This window comes from Cadophora gregata, assembly GCF_030347475.1.
Source record: "Cadophora gregata isolate MNR1 chromosome Unknown scaffold_6, whole genome shotgun sequence".
Classification (NCBI taxonomy): Eukaryota; Fungi; Ascomycota; class Leotiomycetes; order Helotiales; family Ploettnerulaceae; genus Cadophora; species Cadophora gregata.
Window position 1 is genome coordinate 1,201,492 of NW_026695929.1, and position 21,659 is coordinate 1,223,150.

The 21,659-nt window shown below is 37.7% G+C and overlaps 2 protein-coding genes across 5 annotated transcripts; one reads left to right on the top strand and one right to left on the bottom strand.

Moving 5' to 3' along the window:
• Positions 1-3,785: 3,785 nt before the first annotated feature.
• On the top strand, positions 3,786-7,513 carry ONS95_012238 (uncharacterized protein). 2 transcript variants are annotated; one of them, XM_058505860.1, is made up of 7 exons: positions 3,786-4,173; positions 4,326-5,276; positions 5,392-5,476; positions 5,528-6,194; positions 6,245-6,310; positions 6,355-6,694; positions 6,747-7,513. In XM_058505860.1, exons 2-7 carry the CDS (start codon positions 5,055-5,057, stop codon positions 7,299-7,301), a joined length of 1,935 nt encoding a protein of 644 aa, XP_058358383.1. In that variant the 5' UTR covers positions 3,786-4,173; positions 4,326-5,054; the 3' UTR covers positions 7,302-7,513. The 2 variants fall into 2 exon arrangements, with proteins under 2 accessions (XP_058358383.1, XP_058358384.1); XM_058505861.1 differs by having other exon boundaries at positions 3,786-3,878; positions 5,392-6,194.
• On the bottom strand, positions 6,747-9,324 carry ONS95_012240 (uncharacterized protein). Of its 3 annotated transcripts, XM_058505863.1 has the most exons (6): positions 9,018-9,324; positions 8,856-8,966; positions 8,522-8,787; positions 8,072-8,454; positions 6,849-7,985; positions 6,747-6,771 (listed from the first exon to the last, which is right to left on the bottom strand). In XM_058505863.1, the coding sequence occupies exons 1-5, from the start codon at positions 9,080-9,082 to the stop codon at positions 7,917-7,919; spliced, it is 894 nt and encodes a 297-aa protein (XP_058358386.1). In that variant the 5' UTR covers positions 9,083-9,324; the 3' UTR covers positions 6,747-6,771; positions 6,849-7,916. The 3 variants fall into 3 exon arrangements, with proteins under 3 accessions (XP_058358386.1, XP_058358387.1, XP_058358385.1); XM_058505864.1 differs by lacking the exon at positions 6,747-6,771 and having other exon boundaries at positions 7,514-8,454; XM_058505862.1 differs by lacking the exon at positions 6,747-6,771 and having other exon boundaries at positions 7,514-7,985; positions 8,856-9,324.
• Positions 9,325-21,659: the final 12,335 nt, after the last annotated feature.

The following is a 21,659-nucleotide window of genomic DNA, read 5'->3' on the forward strand; positions in this document are numbered from 1 at the left end:
CATGGGTACTACTAGATGCGGATTTGTTTGGTCACAACCGTCTCTGGTTTCATTGCCTTCTGTGTACACCTTTTCTCGTCAGCAACGATTTTACCTTTCCGTGGTGCCTCGCCGTCATTCTTTGTTGTCAAATATTTTCTTCCATGTTGAAAGCGTCTCAGGTCTCTCCCGAGAATACTCATTGGTACAAGCATTCTGCTGAGTCAGGGCCATCAATTGCTGCGCATAATCCACACATTTATCATCTTCCTCGTCATCAGTTTGCTTACCGTTCTTTCGTCCGCAGCACTGTTATCCATCTCCTCCAGGAGCATTTTGAGCTGGGCTTTGACAACCTTCAGCGAGCGATTGCTATGGAACTAATCTGGAATACCGACGTCGGTAAGGTTCGGAGCTTCTTCGGTTCTGGTGTATCATTATCCAGAGCATCGGTTTTATTGTTGGTCTTGCTAGTAGGGGTGCTCTCAACGGGAGGTGGCTCATATTCGACGATGATAGGGTCAGAATCAGTACTACTGTTCGTATCTTCGGCCTGCACTTATTCCTCCAGGCCTCCGCCCCTGACAATAATCAGGAGCGCAATAACAAACAGCTCCTTTACGCATGCCAAGCTGAAACTTACTTCTCAACTTCGCAATCACCAAGCACAAAATCCTCAGGGAAGTCAATCAGTGACTTTTCGTCAACTTCTTTCTCCAGAAACAGCAACACGCGACGCGCTTCTTCTAATTTGGGATCCTGAAGTGGTACCTACGATGGGGCGAGAGGGGCACTTTGGAATGGCTAGATCGAGACTATCGTGGTGGTTTGTGGAACCTACCATTACCATGCCATCGTTTGACTCGAGGCCACGGACTTCGTTACCTAGGGAAGTGGCTCCGCGTTTCGTCTGTGACAAGACTGTCCAGTTCTTCGAAGATCAGGGGGCAAGGCGCCATCACACGAGCATGCCGGGAAATCGTACGGACAGATACTTCGGGCATTAGTATCCATCGAAAGGCTTGCATATAGAGAGAAGGCGGAGTCAGCACAAGCACCAAGACCATTGATAAGCGCCTTGAGAGAGACGGTTCTACCGTTTTCCGGGACCCCCCATCGAGAACAAGATCGCGCTTCCAGGAACACTCAGGCTTTCTTAGAAGTGCCTATTGTTGAAGCGTCCTTGAATGTCGACGATTAGATTGGCTTTCATTGTCGGGTTGATGATTACTGCATTTCACGAAGCTCCTTGACGGTGGCGCAGAGCTCCTTGTCCTTAGACCCGTGAACATCATCAAAGACATAGATTTCCTTGTGCAGTTCCGTTGTCCAGGCTCCGACTGTGATTAGAAGTTCATCAATAGCTTTGGAGGTCTCGGGTCACCCTGCTTGCGCGGGGAGAGGAACACAAGGAATAGACTCGTATATTCGATCTTTTTGATGTACTCAAACTCTTACCTGGTTATCTTCCATCTGGCAAAGCGAGTCTAGTCCCGAACGTTTCCAGTGCCCTCATGACGTAGAAGAGGAGCCTCGTAAATTCGGGTGGCATCGAAGAGTTCGCCAGTATCATGAGTCAGGTCAGCATGTTGGCAAAGCCGACAAGTTCGCTTTTGACAGCATTGACACAAATAATGTAGAACTCCGGAGGAGTTTCTCTAGATGCTTTCAAACATGGCTAGCTCGGTTCCAGCTTGCTGAGCACCGAGGGGTTTCTTGAAGTCATTGAACACGGCCTGTTGGCTAGTCTTGCAAAAAAACTGCCTGCGCGATCATGGTGGTGATGCTGAGAGCAAAAGTGGACAGTTTCCGAGTGGTTTCGATCGAATTAAAGCCAAGTCCAAGTTTTTTAGAGGCTGCTCAATCAAACTTTATAAGGCCTCAGAAAAGCACCCCAATCAGGCATCAGTAAAGCAGTTTTTTCGCTGGAGCTTTGGTGCAGCAGGCTATGTTGAGACAGAACAGGCTCGCCTCAGGTGCGGCGTCAGTACCCTACATATACATATGCATCAGGGTTTTCTGCGATCAGAACGATAATTATCGGTTCATGGTAAACCTTACACCTAGTACAGCGGTCATCATGTGGGTGATGAGAGTCTAAGCAGCATAGCGATGCTGTGTAGGCATCGGTTGTGGCTGTACAGGTGGAATATATGAGCATCGCACCTTGCATCGTGCCTACAGATCAGAGACAAGTCTGGGTCGAACGAAATCAGTCGAAAAGCATCATTTCCTCATCTCTATCTTCCCCCTCCTCCGGATGTCTGATTTAGTAAGAGATATTTTCCATGGTACCTCCTGTAATGTTCCAAAATGCAATACACTGCAGAAGTATGCGTATATCAGGGATTTTTGCAGAGGTTTGTCTGTCTCCCAAATTTGGTTCACTGAATAATGTTAGACAGGAAGGATTACGTGAGGTTAGAGGGTGCTTATAATGGATGTTCCATTCCAGTCGTCATTGCTTACATGCGTACCTCATGAATAGCTCTCCTTAATCCAGAGCCTGTCTTTGTAGCCGAGTAAGATGGTTCTGTTTATCTCTCCTTACCTCGCTTACCACGTAATAAAGCTAGTCACGCACTGAACAGATATACAAACCCTGTGACATTATCATTAGTAACATCGGTCTAGCTACCGGAATGATGGGATTCACTGAAAACGAACACGATCCCAGCTCCCGTCTTCCATTGAAACCAAGACAAAGCCTTGACAGACTTTCCAAGTTTACCACCAGTATGCTTCATATTCCGGCTTTCAATTTCAATAAGACGACAGAAGGTGCTTAATGGCAACTCAATCCAGACAATATTAACAAGCAAAAGCCTTGTGAACTTGCTCCAGGACCTCTCCAGATCGTCACTGATCGGCAGCGTCAGCATCTCAGCGAAGGCCTGGAACTCTTGATTCCAGCATCCAATGTCACTTGAGATGACGCACCTTTCCACAGGGTGTACTGCAGTCTCCCCTGCAGCAGTTCCACTGACCTCTACAGGGGCACCTTAGAAATTCGTTCCAAGGGTCCACCAGCGCCAGTGGCAACTCCAAATCAATAGGGTCTGGCCAGGCCAACCTTGTCCATCTTTTCAAATGTTCGTTGGGTCTCCTCAAACTGTGATTATATATCTCCATCTCATCTTTCAGATGAGCCCAATAACAGTAGAGGGACAAATCCTGCAGATAAAAATGAACAGTTTAGCTATCACAAATGATCTCCTCGATTCACCTCCTTCCAAAGACTTTGGACCAAACGTAAACCTCTGCCATGACCTCGTTGAAGATAGGCAGAATAGCACATTCTGCCTCATTCTGCCTCCATTCCTGCTCACCCCACTATTTCAGCCCCTCTTCAGCCAATGCAAATGCCTTACCTCGCGGTAACTTTGCATTGACTCGACCCCATAAGTACTGCAGATCCTACTCGTTTCGAATCATCATCGTAAACCTAATCTGACCAGGCAACACCAAGCGCCAATCCTCTAGCTGTTCGTCTCCAACACTTGTGCCTCTCTGTCCTTTTCTAGCTTCGACTGTATCCTTGCCACCATCTTCTTTTCGATTGGATTGGTATGTACATAATCATGCTATACAGAAACATCATGGCAGCTATCCTCGCGGCAGGAGTAGCTGGAGATTTTCCAGCGTAACCTTATTGCCAGAATTCCGGGTCGCGACTACGAGGCGGCTGAATAGCCCCAGGCATGGAGCTGAAATCCGGGGTTCGGTTGTGGCCGCCAAGATGTGCTGACTAATGCATCTGTTCAACGACATTGCATCTGTCTCTTCTCCGTGATATTAGCTACGAGCGTCAGCAATGCATCAAACTAACGACTAGAAGGGACTGTACGACCGAGATATTAGACCGGATACCTTTGTGTTTGATATCTTCCTTTACACTGGTTTGTCTTCCGTCTTGGTATTAGTGGTGATTGACGTTCTTTATTCGGAATATCTTCCCTGTCTGTGGGTGTGCGGAGCGTGCTGCGGCTTTGCTTGTATCGTTCTGCACTTGCATTTGACTCTTATCTATTTTCATTGTGACTCCTGCAACATCAAGGGTCACAGGTTGCAGTCTTCTGTAGTGAGACTCTGCAGTTTGCCTAGTGGCAGGTCCTTTTCAAAAGCTGATGATTGTAAATTTATCTCGCTGCCATTGTTCCACAACGTGTCTTATTGGCTTATGTCATGAGACTGGTGAGTCCATCCTACTTAGAGAACCTGATAATCCCTTGAGCCATGTATTCATCTGCATCTGTTTAGTCCTCCATTACTGCGAGTCCGATTCAAGTTGCAAGTAGCTACCAGCCTGACCGGGCAGTTCAACCTCATACTAATATCCTCTGGAGTCCTAGGACCCGCTGACTAGATCCCTCTTGAAACCTACTACACTCTAACCGCATCATGGATCCCCCCGTACCTTTGATTCTAGGACTTTTAGGCACTTAAGAACGACCGTGATCTTCTCCCGGCGCTAGATGAAGGCAAAGATGGCATATTTGAGAGATGGAGACTAGGAACCTGTTCAGCATTCGAGCCTTTTACACTCTTCTCTCTACTCCACACCCCAAGCCTGATCTGCAGGGGCCTGTGAGATTGCAGCTTTAATCCCATACACGTGTCGCAGCATGTCAGCGCAGACATCAGCATTTCAAGGAGTTGTTTTAAGGGTACTGGATTTCGGGTATATGCTCTCTAAGTCCAAGGTGAATAAATGAAGACCTGGTGCTTGGTAGGAAGGAAGTACTTTGAATGAGCGCTCAGCTCATCTTGCAGAAGCAGCATTTGGCATGACCGTGCCAGGTCTCATTTAGCCGCAGCCCGTAGCCAGCCAAAGAATCCTTTGGCAGGTACCAGGCCAAATTCAATATCCCTTGTTCCTTTTACAACAATATTACTTGCAAGGACTCGGTTGCTCCTCGGCCCGCTGCACGCTAAGTCTCCAGGTCTCCTGCTCTCGCTTCAGAGAATCGCAAAACCTTACACCTTGCTCCTGGACACGACTCCGCTGCTCTCCTTTCCAGGCGAGAATTTTACGTGCTGAGCTATACCTTGTCGATGACAACAGACGCTACATCATGGCTCAAACCCCAGATAACATCACATCCTCACGAGGCTCTCGCTCTCGCGCCTCTCGCAAGCCAGGACACCGTATGAATTCACCTCACACTCCCACCAAACAACAAGAGCCTGTCGACCACAGCCGATCGTCCGCCGTGGCCTGCGTCGACCACCTTGTTTCCAATCCTGGCATGACCACTGACGTACCAACACCTCCACCAAAGGACACTCCTAGGCCAGTATGTTCCATCTGCCCAGTTGCGATAGTCCGGGCCCTTTAGCACATTCGGCGCGTGGATACACTTAAGAACTCCTACTGGTCATTATTGTCTACTAACATCTTGACTTGTTCAGAAAAAGTCCTCCACCGTGCATAAGGAATTGCCAGCCAAGCCTGCTCTTAGATCTACTGAGTCTCCTCAACGACGAGGTATTCTCGGTAAATCCCAAGCCACGACATTCTAGACGACTGCCTGACTGACTGTCCCAGATGCTATCGATTCCGCTGCAAAGAGCATGGCAGTCAGCTACCCTCCCCTCAGGCCATCCAATGTTATGCGTCACCAGCCCTCCATGAGCGATTCTGGCAATCTCAAGGTCACCACTTCTCTTGGTTCTGCTCGTGGTAGTATCAAATCTGATGTCGGTACCGCTGCTACCGAGACGGCGCGGAGTTGTCGGGATGTTGCTGTCACCACTACCTGTCAGGGCAGCCACCACCCAAACTCCAACGCCTACTCTCTGGCCGCGGCCCCACGCGGGTCTGCCTCAACCCATCACCCAGCCACTCTCAGCCATGGACACATCGGTGCATACAAGAATGGAAGCCCAATGCAGAGATACGATTCTACTCACCGCAAGCCAGAAGTCAAGACTCCCATTAAGTTTAATCGTCACAGTACCAGACGTTTACAAGTCTTGCAAGACAACTCGTTAGACGAGAATACCACAATGAAGGTGGATATGGAGCAGACCGAGGACAGTATCATAGTCAACAAGGTGAAAATTGATGTCTCGGGCAGTATTTCAACTGAGATTCCCACTGATGAGTCTCCCTTTCGCTCGGATGTTGATAGGAGATACCTCAAGCTCGGTGTTGGTCCGACTGTTAGATATTCCAAGGACGCCCGTGAGGTTTTGATGGGGAAGAGTCCAAAGTAAGTGCCTTATTTCTTTAGTGTGATATTCTAATGATGGTGTTCTTCAGTGTTAATCGGCCCGCCTGGAAGACTTCGAGCTTCGACTCTGACATATTGCTTGATGGCAGCCCTTAGTGAGTAGCCATTATCAATGGCAATACTTTGCTGATACTTGTAGTCCCCCTCTTTCACTGACATCAACGAAGGGAGTAGAGTCTCGCTTCCAAGTTGGTGACAACCCAGTATCACGTCTCAACCGTCCTACGGCTGCCAGTACCGCGCGTACTCAAGAATCCAAAACAAAGATCGAAACACGCAGATATCTTGCATCACTGGAGATAAAGAAGCCTTCTGAAGTCAGGAAAGGTAGCCAGGGTATCCGTAGCCGAGTTTCTGATTTGTTTCATGGTCGTTGCCGTTCTACCCAGCCAGTGCACAAATACTCTCATACTCAAGTCCAACTCATTAAGACGGGCGATATTCGCGATAATGCTGTTAAGAAAATTGTTACTGAGGTTGTGAGGCTTGTCCTTCAGCTTGAATCGTGCAGATTTGCTGACTATGCACCAGGGTGAGCAAGTTGACAAGCTTGTATCTGACCGCGATCAGCAACAAAGCCGAACCAACCACCAAGAGACAAATCGAGCCAAGGGTATAAGCAACACTACTCACCGTCATACTCGTAATCCTTCCCCTGCCACTTGTCGCGATTTAAGTGTCAACAATGAACAACCACCTCCTCCACCTATTAACGGTACAGAGTTCCTCCGCACACACTACCTTGAAGACGCTACCGCCGCCCTCCATACCGAGGACGCTCGACTCGAGGCCGCTCTTGCAGGTGTTCAGAGCTCCTTGGATGAAATTATCGCCACGACTCAAGACATCAATTATCCAGGTTTTCGTGCCGTTGTTGAGCCTGTGATTCGCAGTCTTGCGGCAAGCATACTTTCTGCTCAAAACGCCAGAGTTGCAGTCATCGGACTAGGCAATGCCACCCAGCGTGTCGTAACTGATACGCTAATAATGAGTGAAGGCATCAATCGTGCCGCGATGCAGGCTCGAGTAATGGTCGGCGACATCCAAATTATGGTTCCTGGTGTCGAAGCTTCTGATGCTGATTAGTCTTGGACGAGGGATGCTGTTTCTCATGACTATTCATGCTACCTTGCTACTACTCTTCCTTTGCTCTTAAATTTTCTTCCAACTTTATTCTTGCTTCGTCTTGTATCCTGTGCGGGGGTTTTAAGATATGTCTTGTTCGACTTGGCGACTGCACGAATTGAAGAAGAATGCACAAGACGAGGCTTGATGGTAGTAGCGACTTTGACGAGGGAGGGAGAGGGGGGCGGGGGTGGAAACTTGTATAGGATACGTCATCTCGAATTTTATAGTTGATCGTAGCCTATTTCGAGGAAGGGAAGATGGTTACAAAAATAAACGTAAGTGGAGAAAGAAACGACGACTTGTAGAATACGCATCTCAAGTAGTGTGCTCAAAATGACATCGGTCAATCATGTGAATTACATCCAGGCGGCCGTTGTCATGTTAATTATGTGAATTGGATTGCAATATTGTGTCTTGCATTTGGTTGGACTTTAATCGATGGTATTGGCAGTCCGCGATGGAGTTCCGTCACAACCACAAGATTTGTCAGGTTCTTTACGGTTGGTGACCAGTGATCGTCTATATGCTGTACCTACAGTATTCTGCTGCAGGTCGCTGATCAGACAGCTCTCCTCAGAACTCCATCCTCTTCCCACAAACAACGACTAGCGGGATAACTGGTACCCCCCCTTCGGCAAACCACTTTCATCGATAGTCAGCTATTACCACTCGTCGACCAACAAACTTACTCTGAAAATCATATATGGGGAATAGAGAAAATTACATACTCTTTCCATCATAGCCACATTCTCCCCCACCATCCCCTCAACTTCATTCCGCGGCCTAACCTGCCCACTCTGCGTCATTGCCAGCATGACTGGCCAAAGACTCCTCACGGCACCAATCCACCACTCCCTCGCCACATCCCTGGAATTCTTCTTCGTTCCCTCGTCCTTCAAACTATACCACGTCGTCTTCGACAAAATATACTGATCAATCGTGGAGTCCTGCGAGAGCTCAGAATGGAGAACACTGGCGATATCAGGAGAGAAGCCAATTGACGTGGAAAAGTCGAGGAAGTCGGCCAGGGTTTGCTTGACGGCTGGGGAGGCCGATGGTAGTTGTATATCCGGAAAATCCCACTCGTCCCATTGAATGTAACCACCCGGAGCTATGTTGGGACCGATGTTAATTAAGTACCGTGTTTCATACAACTTGAAGGTAGGCTCATTCAGTACCTAGAAGCTCCAAGACATTCTCCAATGCAATTCGAATCTCATCTTCCTTCAATGCCGCAATCAGAAACCTTGCATGCACAAGATCGTATTTCCCGAGATGTTCATCTGGAAAGGGACATAAAGCATTGTGTTGCACATAGCTGAAGCTCGAGTCGTAGCTCGAAGGGAACAGATCACGGGAGATATCGAAGCCGACGTACTGTCTGGATCCGTCACTACGTAGGGGAATTTTGGATAGGACGGTGGCGAGATCTTGTAGCCAAACTCTGGAATGAGTATCAGACACACGAAGTTTGTATGGAAATGATTGGAGTGGAATAAAAATCGAACAAACCCTGTTCCTGTTGCAATATCTGCGACAAGGATGATTTGGTCTTTAGGTATCGACGGATGGATCTGCTCAGGTGGCCCAAATGTATTAACGAAGCGGTGCTGGATGTTCAACCTAGCGTTCATTAGTTCTATACACCGTGACCGCACCTAGTTATCATTGCACCTTTTGTGCTCCGTGGCTATTTTGTCATTGGCGAAAAGATGTGAAGCTTCCTCCGAGGTCGACATCCTGTTGAGGAATCGTGAAATTCGGTTGAGAAGTCGCGAATACTGTACTCGACTGGTAGGGGCGGACTTCTGGGTACGGGGTACAAGTACAAGTGAAAGTGCATCTACCAGGAGGGGAGCAGATTCGTACCCCACGCGACCTCCTTTTCTGATCTACCTAGGTATCGAAAGGCCAGGTAAGGTAGGTAGGTTCGGTCAATAACAGCTGTTGTACACTCGGCGTCGCTGGGGAGAGAGTGGGAGTTGCCGCTCGCTTTTTTTACGTGATCGGCTCTCGGCTGTGCAACTGCCCTGTGCAAGTGTTCGGCATCCGAAAATAGGCTACTGTACTGTAGCGAGGATGAGTAAATAACCTTCAGGTCACATCATATATTTGTTTATATACGCCAGAAGATTACATCCCATTTTCTCCGTATGAATCGTGGTGCTTGAAGGGCAGTAAGTACAATGTCAACTCAGATCTCTAGGGCGATGATGCTCTCGCGAAAGCCCTCACTCGAAATACCGTACAGGTGAAACCACACAGGGCCAGAATAGCCGCATCTGGCTCTTCTCCCCCGTTAAGGTCCCCAACATACCGGTAAGCCAAAACACCACCTCCTATCCTCGCTCCAACGATGGCTCCCTAGCTCTGGTACAAATCGGTCGGTGCAAACATCATTGACTAGAAGTTTCCTCCAGGCACCGGTACGAACAGCTGCAGGAGACAATGGAACCTCCCAATATCATGACGACTGCAAAGAACGCTATGTTTATATCTGTACTGATCAATACCCATCCCCCCCTGCGCATGATAGTATTGTTTGAACGCCCATTGATTTCCTGCCGCCTGTGAGAGCTTGGTACGCGCGTGTGTGGCATTCCCGAACCTGCAATAGGATGTTTGGAGGCCAAGGAGAGAGGTTTCATATCGAGAATCGATGACAGCGCTTCTTTTCCACGAGCTTCACCTCGATCAAATCGACTAAGCAGATACGTTATACATGAGCTCCAGTGGCGGTTAAAGCCGCGTGTCGCTCAACAATTCCGAGAAAGATTAGGTCGGTCCAGTAGAGCACCCATGAGAATAGGTACAGCAGTCTTCTTGGCCGATCATTGCAAGTGGAAAAGGTACGATGTGAGTTAAATCTCGCTCCTTACTGTTTGATCCCACCAGTCCCAGTTCAGCTTGTGACGATTCGTCGACTTGGGGTTCAGGGACATAGCTGAGCGGGCCATTACAGGTGCAAATGAATCCCATTTTGAAGCGCTTGGGTCTGCTATATCGAGCTACGCTCCAATGATATTTAGCAATGATAATTAGCAGCTACCGAAATTTTCTGGGCCATGGACACTTTCTTGTGATATAACATGCTCGGGATATTCCCTGGTCGATGTCACTTCTGTATGGCCCCTCGTAGAGGCTGTCCTGTATATTCCAATTCGAGTTACTTGGAAGTCTCGTATCGATTGTTGGGGGTTCCTAACAGCAGCAGCTTGGCTTCTTTTTCCATCAGCAAGCAAGTCTCGACCAGCATAGAGCATTTGAACTAGCGCATAATCAGTGGAATTGCATCAATGGCCATTGGTAATGATGATTGATTCAATCGTGAACTAATTGGCATTCATGAGATGATTCATCGGAGCTCCATGGGACTGATGTTTGCTGGTATCTCACGATTTCTTCATATGACGCCGGCCAATTTCCGGATTCATAAGCAGAGGTCAAAGCTGTGCATGAGTTTTCAGTGATAGCTTGTTTGTGTAGCCAGCGGATGTTTCGAATCAACTCTCAATCATCGAACCTGGGAAAGGCAGTGGCCAATGTAGTTTCGATCAAACAAACCAACCAGTGGAGCTGATTTCAAGTTGCCCATAAGTCAGTGTTGGGTTCGTAGAAGGTACCTACTGCTCTTGAGACATGATGGAGATGCTCACCGTTATTCTCTGGTCCACAATTCGAGTAATCGAGAAGTAGCGACTTTCTTTTGATCAATTCAACAAACACATTGTTTGCTTCGCTTAAGGTCTCAGTAATCAGGGGGCGGTATTTCCACCGAACAATTCAGCGAATCACAGCTGCATTCGATCAATCGCAACCTAGTCCAGAATTATCGCTGAAAGAGATTATCATATCACTACGAAAGGGTTCTATGCCCGCCACTACGAGATCAGCACTGCAGTGCTGTTTCAGGTCAAGACCTATAGGAAGCACTTGGCCAAGATCTACGTACTATTATTCGGTTGCTTCTAGCTAGACGAAACCGAATAACTGGGCCGAATAATACGGTGTTTTCGCAGCGCGGAACACTTTTAGAGAAACAGTTTTCTAGGCCGTGCGTCGCTATAATAGGTTTGGTCGCTCTTAGGTATAATCTCTATTAAGGTTTAATCTTAACTGTTTTTGAAAGTTATTACTAGATAAGGGGCTAAAAACTATTCTACTTGTTTAGTAAAGTATTTATATAATATAGTTTTTAAGCTTAAATTAATTAGGTATAGTAAGGACTTAATTTAATATTAGCTATAAGAATATAAGGCTATTTAAAGTAGAATATTATACTAAATTAACTAATATTTTTAATATAGATTTTTAACGCCTTTAATTCTTAGCTTATTAGAGCTTTAGAATTTATAATATTCTTAGTATACTAACTCTAGCCCTTAAAGAGAGACCGAATCTTATTTTAACTACTTTAGTCACCTTTTTATAGTTATTATTAGTTAATAAGAGACGTTCTTTTACTTCTTTACTACTATAAGATACTATAGACTCTCGGAAGAGAGCTAAATTAACCTCTTAGTTAAAGAGAGCTACTTTTCTAGCCTCTAATAATATAGTTAATTTAATAGAAATACTATCTTTACTAATATTATCTGAACCTCCTCTATTAATAAATATTAAGCTAATAGCGAGGTTATAGAAAGATAAAGGGAGTTAGATAAGTCTTTTATAAATCTGCCTTAAGAGGAAGTTATTATATTTGAAGGTTTTAATAAAGGTCTTTTAGTTAGCGGTTTTAAGAGCTTCTAAAAATATATATAGAGGTATATCTTATTAGAGCCTTAGTTATGTTATAAGAGGATAAGTAAAGAAATAGTATTAGTAGCTTAAAATAGACGAATCTAAGGAATAAGACCTTAATACGTTATATAACTAAGCTATTAATAAATAGATTATTATTATTAAAGGGGTAAAATTAATAAAGAAGTAAGCTATAAAGGTCGCTAATAGAATTAAAGCTAATAATAAGAGAGCTAGAGAATAAAGAGATAATTAGTATTTAATAAAGTCTAGAAAAAAGAGAGAAAAGAGAGTATAGCTTAAAAAAGAAAGAAGAGCTCTATCTGAAGATAGTAGTAATAATTCTGAAGAGAGCTAGGAACTTATAAGAAGCGATAGCGAGGGTATAAAAGAAGCTAAAGAATCTGTAGTACTAGATACGCCTTAGCTATTCTTAGCTATAGTATCAAGGAGCTTTCTAAAAGCTATTAAACAGGCTAGAAATACGAATCTAAAAAGAAGAGGTAGTATAGAGCCGAAGAACTTAGATAAAGTACTTATAGGTTACATTAGTTATCTAGTTAACTTATTAATTAGTAAAGTAGCCTCGGAATTTACAGTTAATATATCTTTTAGTATAAATATTAATACTCTCTCTTTAAAGGTTAATAGAATAGGAGGTAATATAAAGAGGTTATTATTATTATTAGAGAGAAATAACTAGAATATTTAATAGAAAGCTAATAGAGGAGGCTTACTTTAGCGCGGATTAAGATTTTTCTATAGTTATTTACTTTTAATATTACTTTTCTTTTTAACTCTCTCTCTCTCTCTCTCTCTCTTTCTAATTATTATATAAATACTCTTTAATACTTAATAGATTTATATAAAATCGATTCTAAGGCCTTTATAAACACGTTATATAATTTTCAAGTAATATAATAATAGTAAAATAAGCTATAACTAGTTATTTCCCTACTACTAGTGCTTTTATAAAAGCTATATATATTTAATTATTCTGAATCTTTTTAAAGTCTTGTTTTATAACAATCCTCACTAATAATCCTTACTAATAATAGCTTTTGATTAAAGCTTTTTTTATACTCTAATAAGAAGCGGCGACCTCGAGGGTATTAATATAAATAAGTAATACTAAAGGAGCTACTATATACTAGATTATTATATAAGTAATATACTTCTTAACTTTAAAATAAAGCTTAGAGCCTCTCTTAATAGCTTAATCTCTTCTATATATTCTAATTATTCTTTATTTTATAAAACAGTCCTACTAACGAAGAAATTATACTATCTAGGGTAATAATAACCTACTAATTTAGTCTATAGGCACGTTTATAGCTAGAATAAATAGTATATTATATAGCTTAATCCCTAGGCCTATTCTCTTCAGCGGTGGTTCGGTAACGCCTTTTAGCGCCTTAGTAGTCGGAATCCTTATTAAAAATTAAGAGTATTTAAAGAATTACTATAACACTTCTATTATTTACTATAATACTAGGTAAAATAATTATGATCTATATAGAGTATAACCTTATAGACCTTATAGCTAAATATTAAAGCTTTCCTATATCTGGATCCTTAAATATTTAGAGGGAGATTAATAGAAAGCTCCTTTAAAACTTTTCTTTATACTTACTAAGATATCTCCTTCTTAATATATATACTATGTAATTCCCTTTAACTTAAAATCGCTTTAATATATACTTAGTGACTTAAGAAAACTCTCTAAGGTCTTTAGTAGTAGATATTAAAGATAATTTATATTTTCTATAGTTTTCCTTAGTAAATCTAAAATATTCCTTGAGAACTTCTATTTAGAACTTAGTCTAATTAATTTATTTACCCTTTAAAGGTACTTAAGAGTAAAAACTAAGTTTATAAACGTTTATAAGAGCTATATCTAAGAGCTATATCTAAGAGCTTTATAATTAAGGCTTAATAGCTACTTCCTTAATAGAGCTTTTCGAGAGTATTTAGCCTCTTAAGTTAATTTTCTTAGTTTATACCTCTTATTTAATAGTTATATTTATCTTTAAACTTAAGAATCATAAGTATAACTTAAGGATTTAATCCGAAGAGCTTCTAAATAGACTTTATAGTAGAAGAGGTTTTAGAAGAGTATTTATAAAGCCTTTTTACTATATTCTATCTATTAGAAAAAGTAGATATAAAAAAGACTAAAGTATTATCTTTCTATGTTATTATATTAATTAAGTTATCCTTAGTTACTTCTATAAAAAGATAACTCTAAAAAATCTAATCTTTCTTTTTATCCTCTGCTTTTATATCCTCGAATTACTTTAAAATACCAGATTTTATAGTATACGTACTAGTAGTACCTTAACTATATTTTCTACTATATTTTAAAAGCTTAATAGTTATAAATAAGTTATTCAAGTAAGAACCCTTTACTTTTATCCGGAAGCTTTCTTATAAGATAAGTATAAATAGTAGATAATAAATTACTACTAAAAATCATAAGGCGAAGGATATTTTAAAGGCTTTTAGATATATCTAGATTTAACGATTTCTTCTCTTTTCTATAGGAAACTTAGTCTAAAAAATAGCCCTTTTAAGCTAAGACTTATATCTTATAACCTTAAGTAATTAGTTTACTAAGAATCTTTAGCGTATTAAAGAAACAACCTTAAAACCGAACTATAGTCTTATTAATAACTACGTTATACTCTAAAATCTAATAAACTCGAAAAACCTTTTAAATATAAATATATAAAGGCTCTAACTATCTAAGTAGTTAGTAAGTTATTCTGATATATAAGAATAAGGCTTACTCTTTTAAAAACAGCCTTAAATTCATAATCCGGATTAATAGTATATATATAAAACGCTATATGAATTACCTTATATCTTTAAAGGCTTATAACACTTAAAACAGGGTAATCCGGCTACTAATTATCCCCTAATCTCTAATAATCCCTTAACTGATTTTCTTAATAGATTTTTATATATATATATATATATATATTCTAATATATCTATATACTTGAGGTATTATTATAAGGTACTAGCTATAAATCTAGGTATATAAAAGTAAGTCTAGATCATGTTTTATAGCCTTAATTTTAAGATCTATATTATTATACTAATTCGTGTTTTAGCAGATAATCCGGATAATTTCCTTAGGGAAAAATAGTAAGAATATACCTTAGGTATAAAGGGAAGTAAGGTGTAAAAAGAGGTTAATTAAAGAGGGAAAATCAGGTAATTCTATAGGTATAAAGCTTATTCCGGTCTTTTTAATAGGTAGTAAGGCCGGTCGAGTAGTTATAAGGTTAGTAGAATCGGAAATAATAGGTTATATAAGCTCGTACTATATTTTATATAGTATAAAATAATAATTATTTAGTTTATTTATATAGTTTATTTACTCTAAGTTTTAGTAGGAAACCTGCTAAGACACTAAAAGGCGTTCTACTGCTTAAGAGGATAATAGCTTTTAAAGGTACTATTAATAAATCCTTATACTCTTATGACCTTATTAATTAATTAAACTATAGTTATATACCTTCGAAGCCTTAAATATCGATAGAGCCTCTAGTGCTAGCGAAGGTAGCTTATAAAGTATATATATAGAAATCGATCGAATAGTATTATTAAAGATAGAACTTAACTAAGATAAAGATATTATTATAAGGTACCTGGAACACAGGGAGTAAAGAGGTAATATTATATTAACTGAAACTTAAGGAGAGCTATAAAGCTTAAGAGGCGTGTAGCTTTTAAGGGCTATAGCCTAATAGAAATAGTAAGAGCTCCTAATACTATTTTCCCCCTTATACTAGGCCGCCTTAGCTAGCTATATATATATAAGGGCTTATTACTTATTTATAGTACCTTTATAGAAAAATTATAATTATAGTAAGTAGGAAAGAAAAATAAATAACTGCTATTATAAAACTCTTACCTTATTTATAACTTTATATACGCTTTAAATTCCTTCTATTATATACTATTATATAAGGCTCTCTCTATAGAGGTACTATAAAGATACTATAAGGTAGGTATAAGTGTTATACGGTTTTATTAATATCTATAAATAGTGAAAGTTTATAGTTACTATTATTATTATTATTATTACTATTATTATTCTCCTTACTATTAGTATTTCTAATATTAACACTACTATTACTAACTTCCTTATAATATTTATAGTTAACTACTTATACTATTATATCAGATTCCTAGGTATTTAATTATACCTCGCGATTAAGGCGAGTTCTTTTAACTTTTCTACTCTTACGTACTCTTCTAAGTATATTATAATATACTTCTATCTCTATACCTTTAAGGATTTTACTTCTATTACTTTATAAGAACTTAAATATTTAAAGAGTTATATAAAGAAGCTTAAAAAGTATAAATAGTTCTTCTTCTAGGATATTATAGTAAATTACTTCTTTGTTCTATTATCTAGGAGCTTAATCCTTATATTATTTATTAAGATAACTATAAGCTAATTAGATTAGTATTAAAGTATTATACTTTTTATAGATTTTAATATCCTTTATATTATAGTTCTAAAGAGCTATTAGATAGTAGCTATAAAAGAGCTATAATCCTACTAGGGTAATATCTTTCTCTAAATAAAATATTTCCTTTAAATAGGTAAAGGATACTTAAGTATTATATATTACTAGTTAAATCTTAAGTCGAATAAAGGTACTTATTTAGTAGTTTTAAGATAGTCTAAGAAAGCTAAGCTTAGCTATAGTCTTCCCTATTTAAAGTATCTTCTTCTTAATAGAGTTATTATAAGTATCTCGCTAGAAATATCTATAAGGGATACTAGTATTAGTAGTAGCTCGAGCCTTTTAAATAAGCTTTATAGTTTCTTTAGTAAAGGTATTTTAGTTCTAGTTAAAAATCTAAGTAATAAACTCGTACTAGGAAAGGTTTATATACTTAGATATTAATAAGATTAGGTTATTAACTCTTATACTAAGATACTAAATATCTTCTATTATAAGGTCTTATAAGCAGCAAATAATATAACAGCCGTATATATTATTATAAGGTGTATTACTAGTAAGATATATAGTATAGGATATACTAGTAGAGTCGACTCTATTATTACTAAAGCTTTTAAACTCTATTTCCTTCTTTTTATTATTATTAATAAGGTTATTAGAGTTATTCTAGCTTAGTAATAATATATCTGTAGTAGTACTATAGTAAGTTATTAGAGTTAATAATAGTTCGGATTCTTATTTAAAAGTTTCTTTATTAATAGTATTATATAGAACTTTCTTAGTTTTAACTTTATAAAAGAGGTTAAAGACTTAAGCTTTAATTTTCACTTACTTTTATACTTTCTAGAACTTTTATATAAAAGTTAGTTTAGATAATCTTTTTACTAAACTTATAGATCCTAGTGATCTAGCGGGTAAGGTCTTATTTTTCTTACTAACTCAGATAGTTTTTATTATTAAACTGCTATTAGTAGCCTAGCGAGAGAGTAGTTTATTCTATAAGGTCAATAGTAATATAATAGAAAATAGAGTCTATAGCTTAGTGTCTAGCTATAAGTAAGCTATAGTAGGTCGCTATAGTAGGGGAGGTTAGTTTATAGTAGGTCGCGGAGTAGTAGCTAGTAAGCTTATAGTTTAAAGGCGAGGGTTATTATTAGTCCGCAGACCTTTACTATGGAGGTATAGGGGGAAATCAGGGGGTGCAGGTAATTCTAGTTAGGGGATTTCGGATACGAACCGGGGGTTATTCGGAAGGTAATATATATTCTGACCTATAGACACTCTTTATAATACATACTTTTAAACACCTTTAAACTAAACCTTAGATTTTAATATATATTAATATACACTTATTATTTATTTACTAGTATAATACTAATACTAATCAGTAGTCACTTTATACTATAGAACAGATAAGTTAAATACAATAGAGTTAACTCTCAAGATATAACGCTAAATTAACGTTAGTAGGCTCTTATTAAAACTAAGTAGAGTAAGCCTCGTGAAGTAACTAGAGAACTCTTATTAAAATTAAGTAGAGTAAGTTCTATACTACTAAAGAATAATAGCTACTTTCTAATAGTTATTAAGATATTTCCGGAGCTATTTAGTTAGATATTTCTAGAATATAAAAGATATATCTAAAACACTTATAAATCGCCTCTAGTATAATAGTAACTCTAATAGACTAAGTTACGGAATAACCTAAAGTAGAAGTTAGAAGTAGCGGAACCTCGATATAAGATAGAACACTAGCTCCTAGAGTACCTTTAGCTAGTCTTATAGTAGCTAATATTAATAGTCTAGTTTAAGGATTTATAGACTATTCTATAAGGAAAAGTATTAGAGGAGAGATATTATTCCAGGACTTTTAGGAATATTTTTTAGATTAAATAGCAGATAATTTCAAGAAGATAATAAGTAAATAATAATAAGAGCTTTAAGATTATCTCTTAAAGAATTAAGTCTATATTTAGTATTAAAAGGGATTACAGATTTCCTAAGCTCTTATAGTAGTAGTTTAGGCGTAAGAGAATACTTAGCTAGATAAGTAGGAAACTAAACTACTACTAGACTTACTATTTAGCCCCTTTTTAGATAAGATTCGGACTTATAATTAAGGAGAAAACTAAGTACAATAAACGCTTTATTAGAACTCGCCTAATATATTATCTCTATCTATAGAGATTATAGTCCCTAAGAATATAGAGATAAAGTATTAGGATAGCTAAGGGAGGATATAGATAAGCGATCCCCTAAGGGGATAAGTTTTATTTTAGTATCCGGACTCCTAAGGACCTTTATATATTAAACTCTTTATAGAAAGCGAAGATCTTTATAGAGCCTCTCCCCCTATTAATATTAAGAGAGAAGAGTTATTTCCGATAAGACTAGAGAGATAGTATATTAATCGGCCTTTAGTATAGAGACTAAGAGATAATAGTTTACTAGATCCTACCTTAGCTCCTATAATATACCTAAGGGATAGAATATTACCCCCTTTTTAAGTACTTAGCTGAAACGAATTATATTTAAAGCTTATTTATCTGAGTTAGTATATTATAAAACTAATCTCTCTGGAATAAGTAAAATCACTAGTAAGCCTTAGTAAGATATATACTAAGGAGCTCTAATATAGTAGAGCTAGAGATTATCTTAATAAGAAGCTTTATATCTTTATTAACCTTTATTAATAGGTATTAGTAGAGTTTATACTATAATATAGGGTATTTCTATCTATACTCCGGGATAAAGTCTTATTATACTACTACTAGTACTTCTAGAATAAGGAGTACTTATTTAATGAGCTAATATAGGCTACTTATAATAATTATAAGATAAAGAAAAGAGCTAATCGATACTTAAGTCAATAGTTTAGTATAACTTTTTCCACGTTTTAAAATAAGCTAATTTAGAAAGGTAAATTAGCTCTAATATAATTAGAAAGCTTCGCGAGAGAGCTATAGAGTATCTAATTAGATCTTAAGGATAATAGTATATAGAACAACGAAATACTATATAATAAGCTAGTATAGGGAGTTTCAGGAAATCCCTTGTTTAAAATAGCTTTATTTAAGCTACCTCTGATATTCCCTATATTAATAGATAGCTTTCGCGTAGCTATAAGCGTAGAAATAATATAAAATTCCGGATCTAGATCTAGGAGATACTCTAAGAAAGATACGAATTAGTCCTGAATATATATTATAGATAATAATACTTACTACTTAGACTAAAAGATAAAGTTCTCTCTAGGAAATAAATATAAAAACAGATTTAAGGTATTCTTAGGCTATATAGGATATATTATCTATAAGAAGATAGACTATTATAGTAGCTGTTACTCTAACTAAGAGTAAGTAGCTTTAAAGGTAAGGTATTTTATAAAATAGAAAGCTAAGGGTATTAAGCTCACGGAAAAGTCCTATAAGGTATATATAATATACCTTAAAAGAGAGGAGTTAGATTCAGAGCTTAATCGGGACTAGTTTAAAGACCTAGTGAAAACTATAAAAAAGATAATTCTAATACTTCTATAGAAAATAATAATAACTGTTCTAATAATACTAAAGTAGATATAGAAGATAGAGATAAAATAGTATACTTTATTACTACGTTCTATACGTCAGAAATAGAGTATAATATAAGGTAAGTTCTCTAGTACCTCGAGAAGCGTAAAGTAATTTATATTCTCTAAAGTATAGTTAAGTAACTTAAGCTTAAGATAATAATAGAAGCTTTTATTACTTAGTAGTCTAAGATAGTTTTTTAAGGTCTTTTAATTAATACTAGAGTGTTAAAGAGAAATATAAGTAGTCTTAATTAGTTATAAGCTTTATAATAAACCCGGAAAGTTATATTCAATAAAAGAGAAGCAGGACGTTATTAGATCTAATTCAGAGCTAGTATAAGAGTAGTATTAGGAACTATTATAATTAATATACTTATTAGATAGTTGGAGTTTATAATCGTGAATACTAATATACTATTCTTAATATACTTTTAATAGCTCGATAAGCTAAGGATCTATTATAATAACTTTACTAATACCTTAGTTCAAGAGGATATTAAGCACTTAATTATCCGGAAAAGTAGGTATATATAGCTTCTTCTAGATTAATATTACTAATTATTAGAGTATTCGGATAGAGATATATCAGCTTATTACTTAATAGAAACAGAGATTCGTAGACTTTATAAGCGATTTAGTTACTTATTAGTATAACGTTTATAATATCTTTTAGACTAAGTAAGTTATATACCGGATTCTGATATTATATAATAGGTAAAGGAGATATATAAGTATTACTAGAAGCACGCAGATACTCCGTATTAGTTCCGATTCAGACTCTATAATAATATTAACTTTAACTATATAATCTACATTAATATTATAATATTTAGTAATTAGTATACTCTCTATATAATTAATAAAGTAATAAGATTCAGGGTAGTAAGATAGCTCCGAAAAGAGTCTGGTTTAGTATCCGCCTAATCTATATTTAACATATTTAAAGCTATATAGATTAATATATATTTAAGACTACCTAACTTCTTAGTCTATAACTATAAAACGAACTTTAACTCTAAGGAATTTCAAAGCTTACTTAAGTCGATTAGAATTATCTCTAAACTTATTCTAGTAGAAGTATACTATTCTATTAGTAAGGTAAAGAGATATCACTATCTACTCTGCTATACTTATAAAATTATTATAGAAGAACACGAAGATCTTAATACTAAAGAACACTTGTAAATAGCTATTAAAGCTATAAATAATACAGCTAGACCTAATAGCTTAGTCCCTATGTTACTAGTCTTTAGTATATACCTTAAGATAATAGAATTAGATCCTCTTAATCTATTAGTCGAATAATAGGTAGCGACTATTAAGAAAGCTATAGAAGCTATATATAAGCTCTATACTACATATAAGGTTAATAATATATTAGCTACCTAAAATAGCCCCGGAATTATTTATATTTATAATCTTCAGATTAATAAAAGGTACTTATCTAGAGAGAGAAATCTAAGAAGTAAGAGAGACCTTATAATTTCTTAGGAATAAATAACAAGGATTATAAGA